The sequence below is a fragment of the Taudactylus pleione genome, unplaced genomic scaffold (genome assembly GCF_031769625.1).
Source record: "Taudactylus pleione unplaced genomic scaffold, aTauple2 ptg000685l, whole genome shotgun sequence".
Classification (NCBI taxonomy): domain Eukaryota; kingdom Metazoa; phylum Chordata; class Amphibia; order Anura; family Myobatrachidae; genus Taudactylus; species Taudactylus pleione.
Window position 1 is genome coordinate 4765706 of NW_028285087.1, and position 9148 is coordinate 4774853.

At 48.3% G+C, this 9148-nt stretch overlaps 1 protein-coding gene and 1 non-coding gene across 2 annotated transcripts; both read right to left on the reverse strand.

The window, feature by feature from the left end:
* Positions 1-3078: 3078 nt before the first annotated feature.
* CUNH12orf57 (chromosome unknown C12orf57 homolog) lies at positions 3079-8057 on the reverse strand. The gene is made up of 3 exons (XM_088456031.1): positions 7784-8057; positions 4922-5098; positions 3079-4066 (listed from the first exon to the last, which is right to left on the reverse strand). Exons 1-3 carry the CDS (start codon positions 7848-7850, stop codon positions 3924-3926), a joined length of 387 nt encoding a protein of 128 aa, XP_088312157.1. The 5' UTR covers positions 7851-8057; the 3' UTR covers positions 3079-3923.
* A 212-nt stretch (positions 8058-8269) lies between these two features.
* On the reverse strand, positions 8270-8326 carry LOC148477884 (U7 small nuclear RNA). Its single transcript, XR_015872468.1, has one exon. It is a non-coding gene; the product is annotated as a U7 small nuclear RNA (small nuclear RNA).
* Positions 8327-9148: the final 822 nt, after the last annotated feature.

Sequence of the window (9148 nt, forward strand, 5' to 3'; positions counted from 1 at the left end):
GTAGCCTAACCCTAAGCTCCCATTCTGTTGCCTATCCTTCCCCTAGTGCCTAACCCTAACCTCCCATTCCGCTGCCTATCCCTCCCCTAGTGCCTAACCCCCCCGTAGCCTAACCCTAACCTCCCATTCCGTTGCCTATCCCTCCCCTAGTGCCTAACCCCCCCCCGTAGCTTAACCCTAACCTCCCATTCTGTTGCCTAACCCCCCCGTAGCCTAACCCTAAGCTCCCATTCTGTTGCCTATCCTTCCCCTAGTGCCTAACCCTAACCTCCTATTCCGCTGCCTATCCCTCCCCTAGTGCCTAACCCTAACCTCCCATTCCGTTGCCAATCCCTCCCCTCCCCCTCCCATAGCCTAACCCTAACTCTCTGCTGCCAGCATTTGTGGAATGTCAGCATTTCACATGTTGACATTCTGCACATGCTGACCTGTTCAATGTCGGCATTATAACGGTCGATATTTTGACTACATCCCGCACTATGTATATCTGACCATTTAATTCCAACAGATCCCCTTTATCTAAATTCCAAACTGGAAGCCACATAGGTGTCTATATATTGCTGCCATCTGCTTTTTAACAGACAACTTTATTTTTAAGTCAAGTGAGCTGAGCGGATGGATGTGGAGAGGAGAGAACGTCCTGAGAGGTCAGGTGGGTCAGACCATTTGCCCATCACACTGGGATTGTCATCACTCCTGTACATTTAAAGACCAAGAAGTCAATTAAGTAGAGTCTTTATGTAAGTATTAATAAAACAACTGAAAGGTGCCCAAACTTTTGCACGTTACATTCAATGTTTTTTTTTCCTTCCATGGGGTTAATTTAATTGTAGGCAAGCAGGCAACGGTCGCCTCATCTCGCCCCCATCTCATCCCGGACTCGCAGATTTTTTTTGTACGCAGTCCTATGCGGGTGGAAGCAAAGGTCCACTCCAGGACTACCATAAGTGCAGAATATAGTCGCACCGACTCGCAGCTAACTGAATTGACCCTAATATGCTCGATTTAGCATATAATAAGCAAAGATGCATTAAAAGTTGAAGTATTGTCACGGTTACGCTTGTGCCTGGCAACGGCGGCCATCATTTCTTTTCATTTCTGTGAAACATACAATATATGACCAGTGGTGCATAAAATATTGCACACAACTGTATATGATGACGGCTCTGAATGATTAATAGAGAACAGTGACACCTAAAGGATATTGGAGGCATTGCAGAAGAAATAAAATGATTAGCGAATGAAAGCTACGGTATGTAAAAACCAATGGCATGTAGTAATGATAGCAGGCCCAAAACATCTGGGATTTTCCTGACATGTTTCCATGGACTGTAAATGTACTCTGCACAGCCGGATACAATGGATTTCAGCATTGAGTACATATGAGCTCTGCGGAGCCCGTTATCCTGGCAGAACAGTCACGACGTGTGAAAACATTTTTCCATCTATTTTGCTAATACTTTGGGGGAGATTTATCAAAGCTTTGAGAGAGATGAGTGGAGAAATTGCCCATAGCAACCAATCCTCTTATAGCTGTCATTTATCTTGCACAGTCTATGACATGACAGTGGCGTCCATAATACTTAACGTAAGTCGCTGTCTGTACGGTTACACTGGTAAAAGTTATAGTTACCACATTGGGATTGGCAACACAAGGCCTGGTCATAAGAGACCTAGGTACTTGCCTAGGGAAACCTAGCTCCAGAGGGGGCACCCGGGCGGAAAAGGGTAATCTGGGCAGAGGCCACCACACTAACAGGAACAAGAGCAGCATTATCCGGCCGCATGATCACCCTGATCACAGCGCACCTTCCGGCCATCTGCCGCTTCCATGCGTCCTGCAGGACCTCCCACAGCTGCAGCCTGGACCCCGGTAGTAGCAAGGATTCCGGTCGGCAATGCAGGCACCAGCCTGAAAGCTGTTTTATGCACTTTGATATTCGATATTAAACAGAAAGTCTTTAAGCCTGATTCAGAGATGTACGCAATGGCAATTTTTGCGCAGGACCAGCTATTTCTGCTAAAGGCATGCGCCAAAGTGACACTGCATACGCGTATTGTTTGCGATTCAACATGCACAGAGAACTCATTCGCAAAGTGAGTGGCAGGTAGTCAGCATTTGGGGGAGGTAACGGGGGTGGTAAGAAAAATGCTGGCGCCTTACCATTTGTATGCCGTCACGTGGGCATTCATAAATTAGCCATTGCCATCTCCTATGCAGCATGAGGGCTCTCTGCATGCCAGGAGAGAGACTATATTTGAGGCAGGTCAGATCTGCTGCAAGGGATGTAGGGATGGTCTATGTGCGTCGATGTTACCGATATTCACGTTGGTACTCGCCGTCAGACGCAGATGAGAAGGCAGCAGTGGGCGTCCCTATGCACGGGTAATCTTTGGAATTATTAGGACAGTTTGCACGGACAACAGCTGTGAAAGCATTAGCGTCAATCTCTGAATCGTGCCTTTGTTACGCAGCCTGAAACCACAAGCATAACACTGTATGGGCGGAATTCAATTGTTTTCATCCCCTATCGCGCCCAACGGAGCTATTCTATTCTTGCTCCTGTCGGGCGCGATCAGCTGCCAAGCGCTACATTTCAGCTCGCAGCCCCTGGGGGATGAGAGCTGAAATGTGCGAAAAGTTACATGTTTGGGCGCCCAAACATCACTTTTCGCGATCGCGCCCAGCACTTTGGTCGGGGTTAGCTGATTTACGCGGCTAAACCCGACCACTTTGGGTGCGATCAGCGTGAAAAGCTGGCACAATTGAATAGCGGCCCGTGATCTCCTGTCACTTTAGACGGGAGATGCGGGCCGCGAAAACAATTGAATTCCGCCCTATGTGTTCAAAACACATGAACAAAATACACTGAGGCATTGTGACGTTACCATAGCAACCAGGCACTGGCCACCATTAACTAGACTTCCCCAGGAAAATTACAGTACGTCTGATCTGTTGCCGCGGGCAACACAAGCAGTTTCCTTCACACCAGTTTCCATGTCTCTCCCCCCCCCCCCTCAAACATGCATACACCATTTTAAATTGAATGCAGAACACAAATAAATGACACACACCTATAACCTCAGATACATCTCTTATTAATACAAGACCAATGGCTAGTGCCGTCACACCATCAAAATTGACCATGTTTGTTGCCGTTGCCTAATTGTCTGGAGTAGAACCATCTTGTCCTGAGCCACCTGACTTGTTAGATCTCCTAGAAGAGCCAAGGTCCCATTTACCGGGCACGGGACACCCAATGGAATATAGAAACAGGATTGAGGACGAGGGATTCCGCAGTTGTGGAAAAATTATATGCATGGAGGGAAAGTGCACTAGAGCCTGGTCCTCAGATCGACAGCCTTCTACACTCTGCCTTGATGGTTCCTCTACAGCAGGGGTTCCCAACCACGGTCCTCAAGGCACACTAACGGTCCATGTTTTAAGGATAGCCACACTTGAGCACAGGTGACTCAATTAGTACTTCAGTTATTTTGATTTAACCATCTGTGCTGAAACATGGATATCATTAAAACCAGGACTGTTAGTGTGCCTTGAGGACCGTGGTTGGGAATCACTGCTCTACAGGAAACAAGCGTGTAACAGTCAGACGTGTACAAATGTCTGTTGGGTTCATTAGATAGACACACAAAGCACTTTACTGTGAAGAGAACGAGACCATCCATGGCACGAGAGTAAGGTCCTGACCCCAGACCATCCATGGCACGAGAGTAAGGTCCTGACCCCAGACCATCCATGGCACGAGAGTAAGGTCCTGACCCCAGACCATCCATGGCACGAGAGTAAGGTCCTGACCCCAGACCATCCATGGCACGAGAGTAAGGTCCTGACCCCAGACCATCCATGAGAAGCTCCAAAAGCTGCAGATGTTACTTGGGCTGGAGGCATCTCCACTAAGGTCTTATGATGAGGGGATAGGGAGCCCAGCATGGGGCGGTAACGGTAGGGGCGGCAAGAAGAAAGATTTCAGTTTGTTGGACATTGCTGCAATCTCCGGGTCCTGGGCCTCAAAGGATTTCACCAGACGGGCAAATCGGAGGACACCTACGACAGGGAAGATCACAGTGGACACATGCCAGTCAGTTTCCCAAATGCTGCAACCCCAAAACAAACACCTGACCAACCAATACTCTCTCCCACCTTTGTGGCACTTCATAAATAAAAATAATAATAATTCTGCTGTAGTGCACCTACTTATATCATATACATCTATGCATCGTGGCAGCATCCATTTTGTAGGCTCTATGCACAGTGTCGGCAGCCATTTTGTAGGCTATACTGATAAATATCCATGAACATGTACCCTATTCAGTACAGTAGAGATCGGGACACAACCCTGAAAATACGTCTCGCTCTCTCCATTAGATAACAGTGACAAGAATGAGGCAGTTTCCTTAGACTGCTGAAGTGGCTGCTCTCACTACATGTATGCAATAGATTATGTCAGGCCTTTTAAAGTTTGTGACACGTTACTACATTAATACAGGATTCGGTCAGGCATATTAGAAATGTCAGCTCATCCGACCATCCTTATACCTAAGCCTAGGTGCAGTGACTGTCACCCAGTTGGAAAATGAACAGCGGTCTAGGAGATATCGGACATTGGCTATTAGAGGCTGCATGCTTTGTGCTTTAAGTTTAGTGGCTCTTTGCAGCGTACAAGTTGCCTATACACACTGGAAGCAGCCATTTTGTGTTAAACCATTGTCCAGTCTTTGTGTGATGTTCTCTAGTGAAGAGATAGGCCACACCCCCAGAGGAGTTGGCTCTGTCCACAAAATGGCTGCTCCCACTTCATACCTAGTTTGGACACCTGGCAGCTCTTGGTGATTCATGGTCGCTGTGGGTTTGGGGGAACTGTCACAGGATAATACATGCAGTCATTTGGGTGACGCTTACCCTCCCCATCGGGGCTGAAGCCATAGTTCTGGAGCACCTCTTGTTGGATCTGCACAGCGGCGGGCAGCAGGAGTTGTAGGACCTTTCCCAGGTCGTTCCCGGAGTTTTCTCTCGCCTCTTCCAAACGGGCGCTGCCAGTGGGGGACTGCAGAGCATCCAGCACCTCCCCTAAAGCCTCTGTAAAAGTACACCGTTACCCCACATTAACAGAGACAAAGGGGTCAATCCTTTTAGCAGTGAGGGGGTGAGCTGCCGTTGCAAAGGCGTAGAAACGGTGAAAACAGCACCGTAATTTAACCCCCTCATGGCCCGATCTCACCCTGCACTCGCACATTTTTGTATGCACCCCTATGGGGCTGCGAACATTAACTACACAAGCCCGGTGGTAACGTAAAGTGCAGCAAACAGCCACACTCAAGGCCCCCATACATCAGCAATTGATTGCAGCAATCGTGCGATTTGCAATCGATTGAAAAAGGGAAAGATTTTTATACACAATCGATTGCAAATTGCACGGTTGCTGCAATCAATCTCTGATGTATGGGGGCCTTTACACCGTGAGACAACTCGTGGCCAAAAGCACTGACCCAAGATTCCATCTCTGGGTTGAGAGAAATTCCACACGCTCAACACATGTGGACTAAACTACATGGACTATATATGCTGGATCCAGTCCTTAGGGGCAGATTCAGTTACCCGAGAAGTCCCGAAAGGACCTTGTGCGCGAATCTCGTGGGTTATCCAGGAAGGCAAACCGGACTTGTATTATGCTCGCGTCCCATAGGAGATTCAAGCACACGGATAATAACCCCATATACGCACAGACGCTAACTGAATATGCCTCTTAGGGGGTAAATTTACTAAAGTGCGAGATTTTAGAAGTGGAGTTGTTACCCATAACAACCAATCAGATTCTACTTCAGATATAACTAGCATCTTCTAGAAGATAATAGCTAGAATCTGATTGGTTGCTATGGGCAACATCTCCACTTCTAAAAACTCTCACATTAGTAAATTTACCCCTTAGTGTGTGTTCTGACAGTACCATCCGCTTTTATATAGCACCAACATATTTCGTAGCACTGTACAACTGAATAATGTTACATATGCACAGACATTGGTCCAATGGAGCTTACAATCTAATTTTCATACTAAAGATACGCATGCATACATGGATCAAGTTTTTCAGAAGTAATTAGACTACAAGGGAACCATGTGATAAAACACATTGTACAGGACAACGGCTGGCACTATATAAATACATGACAACAGATCACACAAAACCTAAAGCTGGGGACACACTATACAATGGTGTGATGCGATGTAACGTTACACACTACACCATACAGCGTACGACAGCGCAATGTATCATCACATGATGCACGTAACACCGCGACGTCCACAGAAACGCCCCATCTGATGTGCAGCACAGCAGATGGGACGATTCATTGAACAACGGCCGGGAACGATGGATCGGGCGTACACATATTATACGATATATTGTTCGAATCCACGCTGAGACGATAGATCGTATAGTGTGTACCCAGCTGAAGAAGAAAACTATAAATTTAAGTGGCAAAACCAGGTTGGTTACTGCTTTAAAAATACGGGCTAGGAATTGCACCCGTACCTGTACCTCGGAGATGAATGCATAGGGCCCTATGTATGGATTTCTGTGTACAGTATGCAGGGGTGTATCTACCTATTGGCCAGGATGGCACTTGCCAGGGGCGCCGGCCGAGGGGGGGTGCCATCTGGTGGTGCCACCCGTGGACAAGGGGTAGAATCAGGCCAGGACTGGAGTCCCGGCACCCAGACATGCCCATAGCTCCTACCCGGGCAGATGTTTAGGGCCCCGTAGCCGCTTGCGATTGCCGGCGGCTTCCTGGTATGAGCAGATGTTTAATAACGCTTTTTTTTTCTACACAAGGCGCGCGTGACGTCATGACGTTGCGAGCGCCGCATTACCGCTCTCACTGAGGAGCCTGCCGCAGCAGGAAGATACGGTATCTGTGTGGGCTCGAGGTGGGGGGAGGAGTAGAAGGGGGATGGCTGGGGACACAGAACAGAAATGGCTGGGGAGAGAGAAAAGGGTACCGGAGGACCCAATCCCGACAGCTGGCTTCCCGACTGTCATATACCGGCAAGGGTCTAAAGACTGGCGACATATGACCCCCCGGGAGGTTAGGTTTAGGCACTTAGAGGGGGGATTAGGGTTAGGTACTGGGGGGGGGGAGAGGTTAGGGTTAGGCACCCCTAAGGGAGGGTTAGGGGGTAGGATTAGGTTAGCTAATACTTACCTGAGGCGATCGGGATTCCAACCACCGGACATGCGTCCGGCGGTAATTCATACCGATTCCCAGAAAAGAGATGGCTGGGGAAAGGGCTGGGGAGAGAGTAGGGGGATGCCTGGGGACACAGAAGGGGTTGGCAGGGGACACAGAAAAGAGAATGCTGGGGAGAATGAAGGGGGATGGCTGGGGAGACAGAATGTAATTATTCAGAAAATTAGGAGGGAGGGGGGCGCTAGTCCATTATTTTGCCAGGGGCACACAGACCCCTAGATACACCCCTGACAGTATGCATCCATAACATATATATTCCCTACATACATTGCATAACACATGTTGTATATACAGCACAGCCGGGGTTCCCAAACATGGGCCTCAGAGAACACTAAGGGGTATATTTACTAAAGTGCAGGTTTTTAGAAGTGCTGTTGCCCATAGCAACCAATCAGATTCTACTTATCATTAATCGGGCACCTTCTAGAAGATAATAGGGGAGGAGAGAGAATAAAATAGAGAGATTGATTGATTTGCGGCTGGGAATAGTCCTATGTGGGATATACAGGTCATTTACCTTTCACCTGCTCCAGTCTGAGGATGACTGTCTGTACGGGGGGCGCCGGTCTCTGGAGACTGGACATGGTGCTGCCCTGGATGCACCCTCCTCCTGTATTATACAGACAGATGGGAGTCCTGACTGTACGTATAGCTGCGCTAGGTGTTTATTACATGTATACAAAGACAGCAGCAGTAGCAGGAGCGCCCATCGTCTCCGTGGTCACACTGCCGGGTAGACGTACAAACCCGAGAGCGCCCCCTGCTGCCGGGAGGCCGGAATTACATGTGAGAAACCAGGATTGGATAACGTAACGCCATACATACGTTATGCACGTACAGCTGGCGCATCGGGGCGGACGTGCTGCTCCTCCGCGACTCTCTCCGGCAGCGCTGTCATACATGCGAGACCCGACTTCACACACACATGTACAAGGCGGAGAATGGGAGGAAGTGACCGCTGATAATACGTCATATTTATAGATCTTCCTTTAACTCAGTGAGGGGCGGCTCCCGCTGACGGGAACCTTCTAGACAAATAGCAAAAGAGCTATAATCACTAACAATCACTATGTAGTTATAACACCCGCCTTCCAGTGCCGCCCAGTACAGTCATGGAGACGCCGGAGTACCGTCCCCCTGACCGTCAGAGGTGACATACACGGACTCGCCCACATTATATTATATGTCATATGCGATGTGTAATAATTATATGAGCAGATCCAGCTCAGAATAGTCCCGTACATCGTCCCTGGAGTGATATGCAGATTACATCGCGGTGATTGGCTCTGGGATATGCAGATTTCATCGCGGTGATTGGCTCTGGGATATGCAGATTACATCGCGGTGATTGGCTCTGGGATATGCAGATTACATCGCGGTGATTGGCTCTGTAACAAGATGGGTGTTAACCAGAAAGAGGCAATGACTGTCCTATCTGTTGCTAGGAGACACATGGAATCACTCAACGAGTCTTACCGACTCAACTGTGTGATCCTGTTGTTCCTATACCATGTAAATGTACACAGACATGTCATTGAGTGGCAGTGTATACACCCCATTATGCCTATTAAGCTTTACCAAGCGCCCCTTATGTCTGTATCTGTACCAAGCACCCATTATGTCTGTAACTGTACCAAGCACTCCTTATGTCTGTAACTGTACCAAGCACTCCTTATGTCTGTAACTGTACCAAGAACCCTTTATGTCTATAAAGCTTTACCAAGTACCCCTTATGTCTGTAACTGTACCAATCACCCCTTGTGTCGGTAACTGTACCAAGCACCCCTTGTGTCGGTAACTGTACCAAGCACCCCTTGTGTCGGTAACTGTACCAAGCATCCCTTGTGTCTGTAACTGTACCAAGCACCCCTTGTGTCAGTAA

Coding starts and splice junctions, on each gene's coding strand:
- CUNH12orf57 (XM_088456031.1), bottom strand. CDS start 7,850: ATGTCCAGTCTCCAGAGACCGGCGCCCCCCGTACAGACAGTCATCCTC. Junction 5,099..7,783: donor CAGACTGGAGCAGGTGAAAG/GTAAATGACCTG, acceptor GTACTTTTACAG/AGGCTTTAGGGGAGGTGCTG. Junction 4,067..4,921: donor CTTCAGCCCCGATGGGGAGG/GTAAGCGTCACC, acceptor TCCCTGTCGTAG/GTGTCCTCCGATTTGCCCGT.